Source organism: Melospiza georgiana, chromosome Z, assembly GCF_028018845.1.
Source record: "Melospiza georgiana isolate bMelGeo1 chromosome Z, bMelGeo1.pri, whole genome shotgun sequence".
Taxonomy (NCBI): Eukaryota; Metazoa; Chordata; class Aves; order Passeriformes; family Passerellidae; genus Melospiza; species Melospiza georgiana.
In genome coordinates, this window is record NC_080465.1 from 10,666,847 (window position 1) to 10,687,350 (window position 20,504).

General features: G+C 39.8%; 1 protein-coding gene across 4 annotated transcripts in view; it reads left to right on the forward strand.

Annotated features, from left to right (window-relative positions):
* SNCAIP (synuclein alpha interacting protein) overlaps window positions 1–20,504 on the forward strand; it is an 87,756-nt gene that overhangs the window by 36,127 nt on the left and 31,125 nt on the right. For all 4 annotated transcript variants that reach the window (XM_058043772.1, XM_058043774.1, XM_058043776.1 and 1 more), the window contains exons 3-4: window positions 9,335–9,407; window positions 19,557–20,419. In XM_058043772.1, the coding sequence (XP_057899755.1) occupies window positions 9,335–9,407; window positions 19,557–20,419 (936 nt within the window). The remainder of the gene's footprint in view (window positions 1–9,334; window positions 9,408–19,556; window positions 20,420–20,504) is intronic.

A 20,504-nucleotide genomic window follows, 5' to 3' on the forward strand; every position in this document is an offset into this window, starting at 1 on the left:
CCTGATATCAAAAGCAATACTCTTGTCATAAGCCGCACTTCTTTTTACTTCATTTAAGGGAATGTTTAGACAGGTTGAATCTCGGATAAAAATCATATGTTTTATAGAGGAAATCTCTCTAATAAACTTGGAATGAAAACTTGATTCCTCTCCTTCAGGCAGTAAAAATTAATAGTAGACAAAATTAATAAATTAGTTTCATTTCTGGCTTTCTTCTCTCCTGTTTTGTCCTGAATGAGCTATATGTGCTGTAGTGCTAGCCTTAGACACCAACATTTTAAGTTTACTTTTTTAAATTAAATGTATTTCGGTTGTAGAAAACCTGTTTCTCTCACCTTTGCCTTTTTCATGCAGAGCCATTTCCCAGGACAGCTTGATTTTATCAATAGGTGTGATGTGGTAGTGCACAGAAAGAGATAGAAAGACTTCTAGGGATTCATAGGCAGCAGTGATCCTTGGTGTCACAAATAAATCAGCCTAATTACAAACAAAAATACTTCCTACATTTTTAGTGTTTTTATAGGAGGCACTTGTACTGTATATTTCTCTATTGCTCATAACACTACTCCTACTGCCAGTGTTTCTGCTTTTTTGCAATGGAGTTGTTCATATGTTCAATGTTTGATGAAAAATATACTTGTATACATAAATTAAATCTCCTGTAAGAGATTTTATTAATTCAATTTTCAGATTAAAGTATGCCACCATCTCCTCCCATGTTTCATAGTTTTCTAGGTTTTTTTCACAAGGGTCCTGGTTTTCCCGTTAGCATTTGGGACTCCTGATTCATTTTAAAACATTCCAGATGTTTTATTCACTGACAAATTCCTTTTGAAGAGAATTTTTTTTCTACCTATTGTACTGTTGAATTTTTATTAGAGCAGAATATGGCAAATGCCCAAAATATTACAAGACAATAAGCCAATCTTGAGTGAATACCTTATTATGGGCAACTTTCTTTATATTACTGTTATATGCCAGATTATGTCCTGGTATCTGTTTCTATACTCAGTTTAGTAAAACTGTAAAACATAATAAATGTAACCTTTCCATGTCTATCCCGTTGTGGCTGTTGCTGCATACTGGTGGGTTAGGTTACTCACTGCTGAACAGCTCAGGCTGGCTGCTTTCATAGGCTGTTCTTTCAGGGGATGCTGAACATTAAATTAAAAATCGTCACAAGTGATTGAGGTAGCAGTTTTACTGTAAGAGGACAAAGGATTTGCTGCCAGAACCCAGATCAACAAGACAATTCATGGTAACTCTAGTGCTCTGCTCATATCTCATCATACACAGTTTGTACCTCATTTAGAAAGCCACTGTTTGTAGTCCAGACCCTTGTCATCCATTTCAGCAAAATTGACCAAAATGTAATAATCAAAAAAAAAGACAGAAAGATAGGAATTTGATTTAAAAGGCAAATATATGAGTAAGTAAGGGAAAGGGGGTGGGGGAAGTGTGTTTGGGTTCTTACTTTATTTTAGTTTGTTTTGTTTGGTTTTGGTTGGTTGGTTTTTTGTTTGTTTTTTTGTGGTTTTTTGTTGGTTTGTAGGTTTGTTTTTATGTTACATATGTACATGACAAAAGGAAACTACATTTCTCCAACTGGAATCCTAGAATGGTTTTGGTTGGAAGAGGGATTGGAAGGTCATTGAGTTCCAATCTCCCTGTCATAGGTAGGGATACCTTCCACTAGATCAGGTTGTTCCAAGGCTCGTTGTGATGGGTTGGCATTGATTGGTCATCAGGTGCTCACCAAGTCACTCTGTCAATCCTACTCCATCAAGAAACTTGTGGTTTAGGGAGAGGGACACCACTCACCAATTAATGTAATTGGAAAAAAAGACTCTTCTTGGTGATACTGATTTATTGCCAATCCAAAAGCACAGGATGATGAGAAACAAGGACAAACCTAAAAGCACCTTTTCCCCTCTCCTCCATCTCCACAGTCTCAACTTCACTCCTGAGTGCTTTGCTTTGCCACCTGGTAAGCACAGGGGGATGGGGGACGATGGGGTTTGCATTCTGGTACTAGTTTGAAGGCAAACCAGTGGGAGATCCCGAGTCAGAAGTACAATTTAATAGGAAAATTAAAGTAAATGCAATATTACAAAAACACTGACACTGACAGAGTCTGAATGCGACCTGACACCCTGTGCATCAGGGTGTTGGTAGCATCTGATTAAATGGTGGCTGCAGTCCTCTTGAAGGGATAGATGTAGTTCTGTGAAGCAGTGATCCTGTAGAAGGGCTTGATCTTCCTGCAAAAATCCAGTGGTGGTTGTGGAGGTCTTGTCCTCTGGGAATTCAGTGGATAAAGCTGCCTGTTATGTTCCAAACTTCCAATCATATCCAGGTAGGAATCCTTGGATCCTCCTGCTGGGCGGAGCATCTCACAATGGAGGATGTAATTTTATCAGTCTTGCAGTGAGACTCAATGGCCCATTGGCAGAAGATATCCCCGGGAGTTATCAGGGATGAGTCAGGAAGTAGATAAGGAGCACTGCCCTACCTGGTTTTAACCGCTTATGAAGGTGGTGATAGAATACATACTTTTGGGTGCATCTTCCATTGTAACCTAAGACAGGTTATCAGAGAATGTCTCTGCTGTTCCCTCCTCATCCTCTTCATGCTTGCACCAGCGTGGGGTCCCACCCACGGAAGGCAGTCCTCTGTGAACTTCCCCAGTGAATTCTTCCCAAGGATCAGCATTCTTCATGGACTGCACCAGCATGCATCCTTTCCATGAGACAGAATCCTTCAGGAGCAGACTGCTCCAGCATGGGTCTCACAAAGGGTCACAGTTCTTGTTAGAAAACCTGCTCCAATGTGGTCTCCTCTCCACAAGTGTTAGTTCCTGCCTGTTAGGACCCTGTTCCAGCACTGTCTTTCTGCAAGCTGCAGGTTTCTTCAGGGCACTCCATACACTCCAGTGTGAGGTCCTAGTGGGCTGAAGGCTGGATGTCTGTGATATGTGCTCCACTATGGTATTCTCTTGTGACTGCAGGGGAATGTCTGCCACAGCATCTGGAGCTCGGCCTTCCCCTACTTCTTCACTGACCTTGGTATTTCACATTTTATTGTTCCTCTCTCCCAGCTGCTTTTATGCAGTAGTTTTTACCCTTTCTTAAGTCTGTTATCCCAGAGGTGCTACCAACATTTCTGATGGGCTCAGCTTTTGCCAGCAGCCACTCCTACATGGAGGCAGCCTCCGGTGTTAGTTTACCGCATAAACCACATACAATCATGTGTTGTGGGCATCCACAACTTCTCTGGGCAGCCTGTTGCAGTGTCTCACTACCCTCATTGTAAAAAATGTCCCTGTTGTATTCAATCTAAATTGATGTATTCTCATTTGCCCCGTGTCCTGTCACTACAGGCCCTGGAAAACAATCTGCATTTTTCTTATAAGCCTCCTGTATGTATTGGAAGGCCATAAGAAAGGCTTCCTGCAGCCACCTGTTCTCCAGGATGAAGAATCCAAACTCTCTCTCAGCCTTACTTCACAGAAGAGGATGGCCCAGGCCGCTGGCTATTTTCATGATCTTTTTCTGGACACACTGAACATGTCCATGTCATTTTTGTCCCAGTGGAGACAGTACTTCAGGTGGATTCTCCCAAGAATGAAGTCTGTGGGAGGATTGTCTCCCTTGCTCTGCTGGCCAGACTTTTTGTGCAGCCCAGGATATGACTGATTTTCTAGTCTGCAAGTGAGCTTTTCCAGTTTATGTCAAATTGTTTATCCTCCAGTATGCCAAGTCCTTCTCTGCAGGGCTGCTCTCAATATCGAAGTCTGTGTGGATACTGGGCATAGCTCTGACACATAGATGCAGGATCTTGACATTGTTGAACTTCATGGTGTTCACGTGGGCCCACACCACAACCTGTCCCAAGGTCCCTCTGGATGGCATTCCATCCCTCCAGCAAATTAACCACTCAGCTTGGTGTCATGGGGAAACTTGCGCCTGAACCCATCATCTATTTAATATCTTGACAAAGATATTAAATGCTTCTGGTTGCAGTATGCATCCTTGAGGGACACCACTCATTGCTGAGTTTCACTTGGAGACTGACCTGCTGATTGTAACTCATTGGACGTGGCCAATTCCTTGTCCATCTATCCGTCAAACCCATGTCTCTCCAAATTAGAGGCAAGGAAGTTGTGCTTGGATACCGTGTGCCAAAGGCATTGCAGAAGCTGAGGCTCTCTCTGTAGCTCTGTCACTCCATTGCAGGAGGCCACTATCTTGGTCAGGCACAATTTTCCCTTTGTGAAGCCACGCTGGCTGTCTCTAATCACCTCTCCGCCATCCATATGTTTCAGCATAAGTTTCAGGAGGATCTGTTCCATGCTTTTACTGGGCGCTGAGGCATGGCTGACCTACTAGTAGTTCCTGGGGGTCTTCTTTTCATCCTTTTTAAAGGAGAATGTGGTATCACTTTTATCCAGTCATTGGAGACTGACTGCTATGACTGTTAATATATTATTTGGCGTGGCTTAGCAGCTACATCTACCAACTCCATCAGGGTCCTGGAATGTAAATGTGGTGCTCATTTTATAAACTAAGATGGTTCCATTCCTGATGTAAATGGTATAGTACATTTGACTGTAATTCAGACAGCAGAATGGGTTTCTGGGGCTCTTGTTTATGTTAAACAAAAGTAATAATCTGTGTGCAATAACATTAAGCAACCCAGCTGAATATTTTAATTTATTTCTTCATTAATAACTGCCTACAGAAAGGAAAGGGGAAATAAAATACCTTTAGATTGCACTATCTGAAGGTTTCCTAACCCTTTGGTTGGAATGCAGGATTTATATTGCACTGGCAAATTGAGGAAATTGAAACAATTTTATTTTTTGGTTTACAGAAATAGTACAAGATAACCTCATCATAACCAGAGTTTCTCATGCTAAGATACTTGTAAACAGTTAGAGATTGAGTGTATAGACAATTGCTCTAATCATTTTCTCTGCTCTGTATGAATGAAAGTCAGGCTCAGTGGTGCCAGTGTGAGATTGTTCCTGTTTTAAAGGTTTGTGAAATGAAAGTGCAGTAATTGAGTTCAGATCTAAGCAAACAGCTGTTGAATCATCAGAAATTTTGGGATAGCGTAAAAAACTTCTTGTGAATCTCCTTGCCTGGCAGGGAAGACGCAGATATGTGGCTTCCTATGTGTGGTCAGGAGTATACCCAAGGTACCAGCCTCCCATTTACTCAACAGAGGGCCCCTCCTGAGCCTGCTGCACCCTTGCTGGGCCACAGGAAGAGCTGGATCACCCCTCAGGCTCACACACAGCCACCAGTCCTGCTGGGCTCAGTGTGCAGGGTCCTGCATCGCTGTGCAGGCACAATCATTAGCTGCAGCATTGATTCATTTACCATCCAGCTGGAACTCTCTCTTACATCTCTCTTTTCTTCCTGTATCCCATTTCAGAATGAAGCAAAATGCAGATGTCCACTGGGTGGAAGTGTTAGTTTCAGACAGACATTTTGTACCCCTAAATGTGTTAGTAGTGTCTATATAGGTCCCCTTTTAAGCTAAAGGGAAGAATAACATATCAAGTGTCTCTATAAAATGCACAACACGTGGCACAAATAACCTAACTAGTGCTCCAAAGATGTTCATCACAGCTGTAAGAAAGACACTTAGTTGGAGGAGGTGATATTTCCCACATGCGCCATGACAGTCTAATCTCTTTCCTTCTCTGTTTTTTGTTTGGAAGCTGCTTAAATTGACACTACTATTGAGAAAAATCTTCCTGCAACATCAGGCCAAATATTGTTCCTTTACTTTTTCTCAATATATCTTGCTATTCCCAAATAAATGTCTCAGAAATACAATGACATTGCACAGTTAAATGATTAAGAAGATGCATTGTAAATTCACTAATTTAATAGGTTTTTAATATCAATGAGACTTTTTTTCCCACTATCACAAATAAACTGAAATGAGACTATTTACTTGGACACACTTGAGAAAAGCTGCTGGAATGGAGGAAGGCGTCTCTTTACAGTACCAAAATGAAAACAGAACTCTGCATTTAGGATCAGGACAGAGTCATTGGTGGCAGTAAATTATTTGAGTTCTGATACTGAAAACAGTTGGGCGTAGTCCTTCATGCCTTGGGGTGTCATGGTTGTGACAATGTGGTCTGAGGGTCACACTATGCATACAGCTTTACACTTAAACTCCATTTAGGATACAGCAGAATGTGGAAAAGTAACTTTTGATTCTTAATTTACTTGGGGCTTTTACTATTTTCTGTAATATTTCTCTGCTACTACCCATGATCAGTTATTTCTTCTTTCTGATACTTCTGGAACATAAGTGCATGTGCTAGTGGTGGACAAGTGGCACAGAGCAGAACAGCCCTATTAAAGATATTTTTTTTCTTATGTGTTTTGTTTAAAATTCATTGCATTAAAACCTGAAAACCATGTGAAATTTGAAAGGTTAATCTTGTCATTAATTCAGATTCTGTAGTGCAGTGTTACATAATGAACAAATGTATTGTATTATTAGGGAAGTTCCATTTTTCCTTGAATTACCAGTGTCTGTTGGAAAAATATCTGGGACTATCTTGCATTTGGATGGAATGCTTGCTACTGCTTCTTGTCTCATTTGCTGTTGATACTGCTCTTCCATCCTACAAAGTTCTTTAGAGGCTTATTAGAATTCACTATTTCGGCAGGCCTTAAGTGCTGAAAGGGAACTCAGACCTCAAACAGTGGTCAAAAATTCCATAACATATGTTATCTTAGGAACAAGCTCTTAGTTTGTTACTGAATGTCACCATCAGCCACAGCAGACTTTAATTAACTACCAAAGATCACAGTAAGCATTGGCTGAGGAAGTAACAGGATGTGCTCAGCTCTTACATTGTCAGTTGTGCCCTTGGGCATGGCCCTCAGCTCTGGCTGAAGTGGCTACTCCAGTGGTGAAAGTGAGAAGTGGTGTTTAATTTTGCATGCAAAAAAATATTGAAATTATTAAATGAAGGGTTGAAAGTAATTAATTTTAAATGCAGTTGAATAAGTATTGAGTCTTAAATTCTGTTCTAAGGAAGGGTTGCAGTCTCAACTTCTTTTGATGTCCTGTTTAACCTTGAAATTTGCAGTTGAAGAAAAGCTAGAAGACATTACTGATTATTAGAACTGGATCTTAAATATGTGAGAAATCGATTGTTTTTATGGTTGGGAAAGGTCCTCTTGAAAAAGTAATTTTATATTTTTCGCTGACCAAAAGTTGGTTCTTTGCATGTTAACCACAAAATATAGAAGGCAGAAATGTAAATTTGCAGAAGTATCTTTGAGAACAGAGGTAAGTGGGAGGAAATCTGTTAATGAAATCAAACCAATATTATAAAAATGAGTAACAAATTTATAAACATTCAATAGATTTTTGGTGGTGGTATTACTAACTGAATACATTTTGGAGCAATGCTGAAATGGAAAAAAACCCCTGGTTTTCCAAGAAAGAGCAGGAAAAAGACAAAAAGAAAGACGGCTTTCTGTTTTTGAAGTTGTCTGACAAAATACACAGCAATAGAATACAAAAGACCTCTTTCTAATTGAATTACAAACTGTGTAATAGTTTAAACTGCAACAGCTGGTCTTATGAAGCTACCATATTCCTTGGAGACATGCTCCTTGGATTTTTTTGAGAATCTTACTAGACCAGTTCAACATTGCATTCTAAGTCTTTGTGCTGAAATAGCAAGATGTAGAGCTTAACAGCTCAGGCTTTATTAAACAATGACTAAAGTGAAGGATAGCACATGGTGTTTGTCCATGTATTAATTTGTCTTTCGTAGCATCCTTCTCACTGTCTCAGCTCTGCTCTTTTTTGCTTTAGGCTGTCATATCCTGAAACAGTCAGAGCCTTATAGACAGCCCCTTGTTTAGTGGGGCTTGGAATTACTGGGTAGTTCTGGAGTGCTGCTACACATTTTAATTAATAAATGCAGTGTTGATCCTGGGAATGCTTACGAGGGTTTCTTCTTGTGGTTGAGGTTTCTCAATACATCCCTGAATTAGGTCGGTGAGGGAAAAAGTAGGGCCTGGGAGGTTTTCTAGGCTTAATGAAGTAACTACAATCATTTGAGTAACAGTTTTAAACTTGCACCAGAAAAGTACATTACTCTGCAATTGGTCACATGAGCTTGAATTTAGATTATTTTGAATGAGATTGCCAGCTGTGCTTTAGAAACATGTCAAACACCAAATGACTAACTGTCAGCAAAACCCAAGACAATGTATCACTATTTCTTTTTTTTGTGTGGAAAGTTTATATGGTTTCATATATAGTTGTTTTGCTTCATTGGTCAACAGCACACCAACTAAAATGTCTGTTTCTTTGAAAACATATGGTGTTTATGTATTCTTAGAAAAATTTCAGTTGTGCTAATCCTAATTTTTTTTTTCTATTTAAGTTTCCAAAATACTGTTTTATAGGGTCTTTTTTAGTATAAGCAAAGTAATTGATATTTCTTTCACAAACATAATCATTTTCATTTGTTTAAATGGAGATTCCTGTAACATTTAAGCATTTGATTAAGAAAGACTTGCTATAAAGCAACTACATATCAGAATGTATGGTTTTATAACTCTGGATTCGATGTCTTTCTAAAGGTATTCCACAAGTATATAAACTAAAAAAATCTGTTTAAAATACCTATGCACCTCTGGGTTTTTTATTTTCCATTTTTGAAGGTTAATGTGGAGAATAACATGTTGATTCATATTAGATGTGTTTTATTTTATAAATATTTTATTTATATCAAAATAATAGTACAAGTTTGCTTTAATAAAGCCCAGGTTAGAGAAATGAGCCTGTTGTCTGATATATTTGGGTACACACCCCCCTCTCTGGAATAAAATCTCTGCAGTGCAGATATTCTGCATCCCTTTTACATATCTGTTTGTGACAGCTTGAATTGTAATTTTTGAGCATGGTAATTGTTGCACTGCAAAACCATAAAGGTGCGCAGGTGGGCAAAGTGAGACCCTTGAAGCCTGCATGTGGTCTGATCTCCGATATATCTCACACTGTGTTTGTGCCTTGAGCAGTGGTGACCTGCAGGAAGGAGAAATCTGAGGAGAGGAGGTGCTTTGCTCTGGCTTTGAAAGTCTGTTTTGTATGTCTCTGGGTGGGAAACAAAAGCAGGTGCCTTTTGCTGTTCTCATGCAACCTAAGACCATCAGACTACCAGAAGCAGCCTTGGTTTGTAGATTTAGTTAGTGTCCATGACATTTGAATCTCTTGGAAATCTTACTTTTTGTCTTTTTTTAATTATTACCTCTATACATTTTGTTCTCCTTTTTTTCAGTATTCTGTAACTTCTCTCAAGACCATCCCAGAATTATGTAGAAGGTGTGATTCACAAAATGAAGACAGAGCAGGTATGATGCCCATTTTTGTCCACCCATACTATTCTAGGCTTTGTTTTAATCCTGTACGGTTTGGCAACAATAACTTCTTGGCAGTGTCCTGTTGTTTTGTTTTTTCTCATTTATGTACAGTGTTCTGGAAACATGAGTTTCTTTTTTTTCAACAGATGTTAGTTCATTAGAAGGAAAGAAAGTTCCAAAAAAGGATTTGGCTGTATACAGATAAATGTAGGGCTTCATCTCAGCAGCTCCAAACCACAGTATGTGCAACAATTTACTTGAAAACCCAAGAAACCATTGGTGACAAGACGTAATAATGTAGGCGCCAATGAAAAAATGTTGGATACATTTACTACCCATATGGCCACGACCAGTCTGAGGGATGATGTTTTGCCAGAGTCTGAAACTGTATCAAGGATGCTACATGATAGAATCTACTCTAAGGCATACTGTAATAGTTAAGATTAAAGCAGAGTTTTTTAGTTTAATAGTGTAAACTAAATGAAGAATCATGGCATATAGATGAGAACCAGCTGGAGACCTTCCCCCTGCCCCCTGACAAAAAGTGCATTCAGCGTTGTTTTTCACTCTGTAAATCAGATTAATCCGCTTTTATTTTTCTCTTCCTGATGGAGGAGAAATGAATTGGTAAGAGAAGTATTTTTGTTGAGCTATGAAAAGTTTATTGTGCCTTTTTGATCTTTTAATTGAACTTTTGTTAATGTTGTTTCATCAAGTACTTTTATAACAGAAGCAGGAGATCTGGAATTGATGGGATGATGGGATGATACAAGGACTTAAGAACCATGCTATATTTCAGCAACTTTTATTTCTATATTTTCTTTCAGACTTTTTAAAATTTCTACTGTGTTTAACTTAAGTGAAAACTTTCTGATTGCTACTTCTTCTAACAGACTTATTAGAGGCCAGGTCACCACATGCCACTGTCCTTGGCAATAAAGAGAAGCAAACCTCTCCTTACAATACTTACTTGCATATTACTTTCACAATACTTACTTGCCTACACAGGGCACAGCAGTGGTTGCACACACACTATTCCTTGTTGCAAGCAAGAGCAGGGCAGAAGTGTAATGGGTGAAGACTCCAGATGCACTCCCCTCAAATTACCCTATCTCCTTCTACCCCAGTCTCACCCCATCGTCCTCTCCATCCTCCTTTGCATATTCCCCTCTTCCTTCCCATCCTACCCCTTTACACCCTTGTATCCTTCCCCTACCCCTGTCTCATCCCTGTCCCTTTTCTTCTGCCTTCTTTCTTCTTTCTTGCTGGTACTTCCCCCCTTGCTCATCCCTTGCTCATCCTGACACCTTCCCCCTTTCTTCCAATTCCTTCCCACTTCTTCTCCTTTCTTACCCATTCTTACTCCACTCTCCCTGTTTCCTGTTGTCACACCATTGCTCCACACTATTCTTCTCCCACTCTTCTCTCATTCCTCCTGCCTCTTTCTCTCCCCCTTCCTTGTTTTCATCTACTTCTTCCCCCTTCTGCTCATCCTTCTTCCCTGCCATACTCCAGAGCATTTAATCCCTCATTGCTCCCCACATGCTCCCACTATTCTGTCCCATATTCCTCCTCCCATTCTTCTTTCTCCATTTAAAATTAAGGTAGTAGTCATAAAGTGAAATGTAATCCAATAATAAGGATGAAATATTGGTTAGGAGCTCTTCCTTTAGATTGTGGGATGCTGACAGCATCCCATGTATCTCTCTTGTTCCGTGGTTGCCTCTGCAGATGGATATTTTTTGATTATGATTTTGATTATATCACCATCTAGTCCCTTAAAAAGGGGTTGACAGAAGCAAATACATTGCTGGAAGACAGTAGTAGCTCTAGGGGGCTACAGTAGTAGCTCTGTTGATTACAGATTGGTTAAAAGTATAGAGTAAAGAAGAGGTCTTTTGCACTGATAGTAGTATTGGCAAAGTGGAAACAGGACTTAAAGCTGTGTTTTCTTCCTAGTCAACACTTATTTTGGTGAATGGGAGATAGTACTGAAATATTTTTATTTTTACTCGGTTTATTTACTGAGTAATAATACAGTGCTGAACAGGAGTGTATCACTTAACATGTCTGTACAGATTTGAGTATCTCAAGTGTCTTGAAATATCAACATAGCTGGATTAGTCAACATTATATAAGGCTCCATTTGATAACTTTTCACAGTTGCATTTGACACAGTCTTTTGCCTTCCCTGTACTGTAGATCATTAAAATAATGATGCCAAAGTATTGATGATGTGTGCTATTTTTAATGAAAATGGATTATATAATAAATCTTTCATACTTTAGCATGAAGCATTCATAGTAATTTATATCTGCATTCCACTGTTAATTCAAGTAGTTACAAATAGAAAAACTCAGAGGTTTTACAAAGTGCTGATCTAGCTTTTTACCTCTTACTGACTCCTGCTTACTTAGAGGTTGCATTTCTCCTTTAAAACAGAGAGGACTATGAAAGTAGCTGTCCAATAATTCTTTTTTCAGAAGAACTAAAAGTTAAGCAAATGTTAACCATACATAAGACATGTCAGAATCTAAAAAACAATTGTCTGTCATCTTTCTCTTAGGAAAATATTTAGTTCACTAATACAGTTAAGAAAAATTGTGGAGAAAGTAAGATTCAAATTTATACTTGAAAATATAATTATATATATGTATATATACATATATACATAGGCAACAATTTTCACCAGCAGGATTGTTGGAACAGATATAAACCAGACCCATTTCTTATTATGGAATTACATTTCTTAACTATATGGCTAATAATATGGAAGTGTTACTATTCATTGTTTGCAGATAAGTTTGGTAAATAGCCCTGTCATTCCGATTTTCTTTCCCTCTTTCATGTAAACACTGAATAATAAGTTAGTAACATATGAAAGTATTTGGTTACATTGTTTTCAAATTACTCCAAGCACTTTTAATCCTAGGCAAGTACTGTGTTTAGAAGTCATTGCGTCTTCTCTAGTATTTCACATAATTCCTTCAGCAGGCATTTTGGGATTTTTTTATTACTTCTGATGGCATGTAACTTTTGCTCAGATTACTTGTTCTTTTGGAAAGGGAGGTATTAGAAAGTTTTCCCAATGTGTAGCTTTTCCTCCTTGAAATGCCACCATTGCCTCCCTTTATTGGAAAGCACTGGCAGGTGGAGGGTATTGTTGGGAAGGTCCTGTTCCTGCCTCACTCTTTTGCAAGATGTGCACGACAGCCATGAAGCAGCAGAGTCTCCATCCTGTCTCAGAATTAAAGAATCACAGAATATTCTGAGTTGGAGGGTGCCCACAAGGATCATCGAAGTCCAGCTCCCGGCCCTGTACAGGACAGGGGCCTGTACACCCCCAGAGTCACCCCATGTGCCTGAGAGCATTGCCCAAATTCTTGAGCTCTGTCGGGTTAGTGCTGTGACCACTTCCCTGGGGAGCTGTTCCAGTGCCCAGCCACCCTCTGGTGAAGAACTTTTCCTGACATCCAACCTAAACCTCCCCTACAGAGTTTCATGCCACTCTCCTGAATCCTGTCACTGTCACCTCAGAGAAGAAGATCAGTGCCTGCCCCTGCTTCCCCTCATGGGGGAACTGCAGAGCTGGAATGAGGCCTCCCCTCAGTCTCCTCTTCTCCAGCCTGAGCAGACCAAGTGACCTCAGCCCCTCCTCACACGGCTTCACCCCAAAACCCTTCACCGTGCTTGTTACCCTCCTTTGGACACTCTCTAACAGCTCAATGCCTTTTTTGTGTTGTGGCACCCAGAACTGCCCCTGGTGAGGCTGCCCCAGAGCAGAGCAGAGCAGAGCAGGACAATCCTCTCCCTTGGGGAATTGTCCCTTGCATCAGGCACTGCTGACCATGCTGTTCCTGATGCTCCCCAGGACACGGGGCCCTCCTGGCTGCCAGGGCACTGCTGGCCCATGATCAGCTTGCCATTGACCAACACCCCCAGGTCTGTTTCCATGGCTCTGCTCTCCAGCCTCTCATTCACATTCTCATCCAGTCTGTCCATTCATCCAGGGTTTCCCCATCTGAGGAGCAGAATGCATCACTTTCCTTTCTTAAGCTTCATACAGTTGGTGATTGCCCAGGCCTCTGACCTGTCGAGGTGTCTCTGCAGGGCCTCTCTGTCTTCAGAGAGAGTAACCAGCTAATTTTGCATCATCTGCCAACTTCCTTAGTATTCCTTCAAGTCGTGCATCCCAGTCCCTTAGGACTTCTCAGAGTCCTTCTTGGATTTAGGGAATTCTGACTCAGGAAAGTTCCAAGGGATCCTTGGACCCAGGATATGCATCAGTACCCCCAGATTACAAGGAAAGAGATACAGTATTGGCAAAAAATTGCAGGGAAAATCATGGTTTATCCACAATAAAGTGATTAAGGGTAATTGGTTTTTCTACAATTGTGCATCAAGATAATGATCTTTTAGGTAGCATAATAACCACTAAGGTGGACATTATCTCAGCTGTTTAGAGCAAGGTGCTAATTAACTCCAAGACAGTGGGTTTAAACCCTGTACAGGCCATTTACTTAAGAACTGGACTCAATGATCCATGTGGATCCCTTCCAACTCAGAATATTCTGTGATTCTCTAATTTTTTTATCTTCAAAGATAAAAATTAAAGGGTGTGGTTTAGAAATGGACCAAGCTAGCACATTTTTCCTGAAATGAAGTGTTAGGCAGAGTGCCCATTGATTTCCAGCATTGTTTGATATAGACTGATGAAACAGAAATCAGTCCTTTATGCTTTTGTTACTAAGCATAAAATTGGTTGTATTCTTTCTGGGCAAATTTTCTAAGGACACTTGAACAAATGGTTCAAGACAACAGTGTTAAACAAGCTTCACTGAACCATGTCATTGTTGAAGTATATTCTGTCATCTGTGATGGCTTTCAGCTGTCATTAAATGGCTGTTTCAAATGAAGGCAATATACTACTCTAGATCTTTATTCATTGATTGGTAAAAACAAATTCACTTTTAATGCCCAGCAGTTATCCTTCTGCACTGCTTGATTCATTCCCAAAGAAACTGCCATTTGAAAAATTATTCAAAATATTAGTGTTCTAATTGAGAAAAACAAATCAATGGGCAGAAAATTTCTGTCTAAGAATTTTCTTAGTAAAAAACAATTGTGCTAGCTACATACAAGTTCTTTTCCTACCAAATTTTTGCATCCTCCTTCTTCTTTTTTTCACACATTGTATGCCAGAATGACCTCTTCTGATTTTTCATTAGAACTTTGTTTGCTATCTTCCTTTTACGTCCATAGATCACTCTATACAAGAGTAAAGCAAATTTATTAATTTCAAAATTTTCTTTGCTTTTCCTTTATTATCTATTCAAGAATGACAGCTTTTGTGTTATTCTTCCTCAAGCCAAGATAAGAAAAAAATCTTCATCCACAGAGATACAAATTGGTTGAATTTCCTGGAAAAGATGTGCTGTTATTTAAAAGCACTAATTATTTACCCTGTATACTTTTCATTTTTTCTTTAGAGTGACTTGAAATTCCACTTAAATGGGAGCAAACACTCTCCAATTTTTTCTTGTTCTTTAATTGAGGTTCTCATGCTATAAGAGTTTATGTTAAAGAACTCCAGTATGTATTCCTGGTACAGGTTATTGATATATTAAAACTGTAAAACAGTGCCACCTTCAGTCAAAATGAATTCAGTTAAATATGAATTTTGTGATATTAATAAAGGATTAAATAGATCCTTGGATCTGGCTCTGATTATCCGCTGATTTGTAAGAGACACCTGTTCCTTTATCACTTGAAGCCCACATTGGTGATTACAAAAATGAGTTTTTGGAAAGTTTTCCTAGTGTAGTCAACACATCAGCACCTGTATACAAAGTCAGAATCACAATGCTTTATCTTACCTGAATTAATGTGGTCTTATTTGATTCAAGTCTCTGCTGAAGGCGTATCAGAAGGAAGAAGCTCAGGCATTTCTTTCAGATGACTGTAAATCTCCAAATATGAAACTTTGTGTAGATTTGCTGCAGGTCCCCTCCTAATACTGCATGAGAATTATGTTGAAATACTGCATTTTAAAAAGTATGAGCAGTTGTCAATGCTATTCACAAGCTTTCTTAAAGTAAAACATGATACTGATATTTTCGTTATACTCAGGACAATTTAGAGGCATTTTGGTGTTTGCCATTAGACTGTAAGTATCACAGAAACCGCCTGTCACAAGTGTAAAGTTTCATCTGTAAAGGAGGTTACCTTGATGATTGGAGAAAACTCAGTTACCCTGTTGTTCTACAGATGCTTGTATACCAGATACTCTGCCTCTCACCATGCTCTAGATACAGAGGTGATTGAAAAATACTCTGAAGTCAACAGATGCTTCCTACTGGAAACATGTTATAAGGATCAATTTTGATTCCTGAAAGTAGAATCAGGTGGGGATTAAATTGAAATGTGAGTTGCTTCCTAGTTGCCCCCTTTTCTGCTTATTTGCCCCCCAGTAGTTCTAGAACATATGTAAGTAAATAAATATATAAGAAAACCTATAAATAAGGCTGCAGGCCTCCGGACTCTTTTGTGTTTTGCCTTCCTCAAAAAAAAAAAGAAAAATAGAGCATGATGTATGGTGAGGAACTACATCTGCAAATTTGGCCCTTGCAGGTTTTTGCCAGAAAAAGTTTTTTTTTTTTGTGACAAAGAAATACTTTGACACCTCAGGTCTATCAGGCAGCTAACACTTCTTTACCAACACGAAAGAAGTCTGCAGTTTCTTTTTGCCTCAGTAATACAATAGTAGAATTATCCAAGTCTCTTATATTAATGAGTAAAAGTTTGGGAAATAATTTTGACACAAAGTTGGGGGGAAAAGATTTTCATCACTTTTTAGGAGTATACCAGAATTATTTGTCAGATTCTGGAATCAAACTAGCTGCTCCACATTCTAGCCCCCTGCCTTAAACTCAGGCCGTCTTTTACAGTTGTTTATAAAACAATCAAACAGTATTTATTTGACCCAGACTTTTAATGGCCCCAGTCTGAGTTCATAAGTATGGAGAGATGAGCAAGAGGCTTTTCCTCTGGAGCAGCTGTTTAAGACCACTCAGCATAACTCCTGCTGTGCTGATGCTTTGGGAGCTATAGGCAACACTTGCTTTTGCTTCTTCGGGGAACAAGAATCTGAAAGCAGAAAGAAAGAGATTGAAGCCCTGTCCCAGTCCACTCCAGGCTATGGCTGCAGTGTCATGGAGAGGGAAATCATGCTCTGATGCAGCTCCCAAGGAGTAAATGGCACAAAGAAATACTGTGTCTGCTAGTCTGACTTGCTTTTGTCCCTTCAGCTATATGGTTAAATGCTATGTTCTAATCCTTTATTAAAAACAGTGGAAATTCATCATCTCAGTTAAGTGAAGAGGATGATTTTAAGTCACTAAAAATATTGCTGACTGGTTTTGGTATTCCAGTTTAGTTCTTTTTGCCTGGCACAGCAGTGTTTGTAAGGAGATGTGGATAAAAAATACAATGAAAAATGGAAGTACCTTACTGTGCTCTAACTTTAATGAAAGAAAGGAGAAGTACATGACTTCACAATTATCTGAGGCAGATTTGTAACAAACATCACTGCTTCTTCCCAGTGCCTGATTTTACAGTTTGGTCACCAGTGGTTTATGTAAATGCATGTTATTAAAGTAAAAAGTGGAGAAAGTGAAGCAACAAAATAAATGTAAACTTAAATAAAGTGACGACAAACAAAATGCTGATGCCTTTTCCTCTGTCTAGACCCCTGTGTTGAAAGCAGTGTTTTCATAAAACTCAGACAGAATTCATTTCCATACTGAGTGCTTAATAGTTCCTGTCAGAACAAAACAGCTGGGAAACATATGGTATCCATTTCCCAGTATCACTTGGAAAAAATTTCTCATGTAAATAAAACCAACATAAAAGTGTAGGCCTTTGAACCTAGAATCTTATACAATACATAAATAAGTCAGTACAGTGCGTTCTTTGTATTGGCCCACTAAGTTACATGCCTTTTGATTATTATTATTTTTATTTCTTCTTCAGAAATGTTTTCTTAAGCACTTCCAAAAGTATTAATGTAATTTTCAGACATCCATAACTACTAAGCCATACTAATCTTTTGCTTCAGATATTAATGTTGCACTGAAAGTGTATATATCTGTTTCCTTAGGAAGGTGTTCATGGCAAATTGTGTGTTTTGACCACAAATTAGATCCCACTGATATGCAGTTAGCACATGTTATAAATCCGCTTTGTTTAAACAGTATTCTTGACTTTCAGACTGCATTAACTCTTAGTGTACATTGAAAGGGGTGTTGTAACTGCCTAAATGCTTTTGTGGTTTTAGTGCTCTCCCTTAACAAAATACCAAGAGATAGAGATAGAAAACTATTTGCCAGAATTCCACTTACTATGAAGATCATCAATATTACCAGATGGGACTATTTCTAAAAGAGTACAAATTCAGTAGGATTGAGTTCACATCCAGTAGAATTAAGAGTTCAGTTGACTTGAGCTCCTTCCCTTCTTGCAAGTCAGATTCACTGCTCAAACTATCCTGCAGTGCACTGAAATAATTGCCTGGAAGGTCCGGAGCTATAGATATGGATGTGCATGCGGGTGTGAGTGTACACAGGTTATAGATATAAGGGATGGAAAGTTTGACAGAGAAGCCAACATAGAGAGGAGAAGTTCAGAAGGAATATCACATCTCAGTAAGTGGGCTTAATTTTTAGATCAGAGAATCACAGAATTGTTTAGGTTGGCTAGAGCAGGTTAAGCCAGGTCTGTGTCCAGTTGAACTCTATCTCTAATGATGGAGATTTCAAAAATCTCTGGACAACTATGGCAGTGTTTGACCAGCCACACAATTTAAAAAGTGTTTTCTTATGCTCAGACAGAATTTCTTATATTTCACTTGGTGCTGGCTGCCTCTTGTCCTGTCATGGAAAAGAGCTGTGTTACCTCTTCTTAATTATGAGATTCCTTCTGACCCTCTCCTTCCCCAAGCTGAACAGTCCCTGCTCTCAGTTGATGTTCATGAGTTTCTAGTTCTTGTAAGAAAAATACATCTTCCAGAGGAAGCGGGCCTTAAATACTGAGTTGTTGTTATTGGTGCTAAAACAAATCCACTAAAAAGCTTTGCTGACTCTTTTGTTGCCCTTCAGAAAATCATCCTACTCTTATGATGCCTCTCAGTGCAGAGCAGAGTACAAACTAACATAGTTGGACCAGACCCCTGTAAATGCCACTAGGCTAGTGCTCACAGAATGGGTCAGGTTGGAAGGGACCACAGCTGGTCATGGGGCCCAATCTCCCTGCTCAAGCAGAGCCATCCCAGGGCATGTGGCACAGGATTGTGTCCAGGTAGTTCTTGAATATCTACAGTGAAGGAGATTGCAGAACCTCTCTGGGTAACCAGTTCCAGTACTCAGTCACCTGCACAGTAAAGGAGCTGTTCCTCGAGTTTGGGTGGCACTTCTGTGCCTCAGTGTCTGCCCATTGCCTCTCCTGCTCTTGCTGGGCACTGCTGAGCAGAGCCTGGTCCCTCCTCGTGAAGCCCTCCCTTCAGATACTCATAGACATTGATGAGATCCTGCTCCAGTTGTCTCTTCTCAAGGCTGAACAGGCACAGCTCCCTCAGCCTTTCCTGGTAAGAGAGATGGTCCTGTCCCTTACTAACAGGGGCAGCCTGGACCCACTCCAGGAGCTCCATGTCTCTCTTGTACTGAGGAGCCCAGAACGGGACACAGCACTGCAGATGTGGCCTCATCAGGGCCAAGTAAAGGGTGAGGAACACTTCTAGATCATTGCTGGCAATACTTTTCCTGATGCACCCCAGAATGCCATTGGCCTTCTTGGGTACCAGCACACATCGTTGGCTCACGGACAACTTATTTTCTTGGTTAGAACTTGATTAGAACTAATTATTTGCAATTATTACATTATATATCCTTGAGATAAGTTTTTTTTAGGAATGTAAAATTCTTCAGTTTTGATAGAGTTGCCATTAAATCTGTTTAGATATGAATCTGGCATGTTATCATATAATTCTTGTTTCTGGTATTTGGCCAGGTGTGTCTTTAAAAGCATGCTATCATGTCATGTATCAGGTAGCACTCACTGCTAAATCAAATTCCTTTATTACTCTAGTTTCCAGCAGCAGCTGGAACTGTGGGGTCTCAACTCTTCTTGGAAATGCACAGAAACCAACAGGAATTGCAGATGTGTGCAATAAATTCAGACCAGTGAAGAGGGTTTCTCCATTAAAGCACCAGCCAGAAAGCTCTGAGAACAATGAAAGTGACGACCAGAAGAACCAGAAGGGAGAATACCAGAAAGGCAGTGATTCTCAGTCTGCACCTCCAAATGATGACCAGAGTCCAGGAGAAGGAGAGAGCCTTAAAAGCAAAGGCACTGAGCCTGCTGTTCTGCTTGGGGAGCTGGAGCACTATGACCTGGATATGGATGAAATTTTGGATGTGCCTTATATTAAATCAAGTCAGCAACCTGTTCCTTTTACAAAGGTAGCTCCTGAGAAAAAACTTTTAAGTGTGTGCTCAACTGTGAACGGTCTAAGTGTCAAGACCTGTCCTGCAGGGAGCACAGAGAGCTCGCCTGCTGGCGGGACGCAGTTCTGTGTGCTGTCTCCTGTGAAAGGCACTCAGCTGAGAAAAACACAGCCCATTGTCCTTGATCAGCACAAGCATTCAGCAGAAGAATTAGAGCTTTCCCAGCCTTTAGTTAAATGTGGCTCAGCCCATGAATCTGAAGCCCAAGGCAAGGGCTTCTTCAGCAGGACACTTGCTGATCCTCTTGGTCACAAAGCTGAGAAGACCATGCCGAACTGCCACCGGAGGACTTTCCACCTGCAGGCAGCAGTGGCAGAAAGCAAGCAGCTAGAGGAGCTGAGTATGAACTGGAGCAGTGCAGGGGGGCCAGAAGAGAGGAATGAAGAGGTGAAAAAAATTAAGAGCATCTTAAACATTGTAAAGGAAGGCCAAATATCTTTACTGGTAAGTATCATCTTTTTCGTAACAAACATAGAATAAAAATGATCTATGATGTGGCTTATTAGGCTAGCTAAGCTGCTGTTCACAT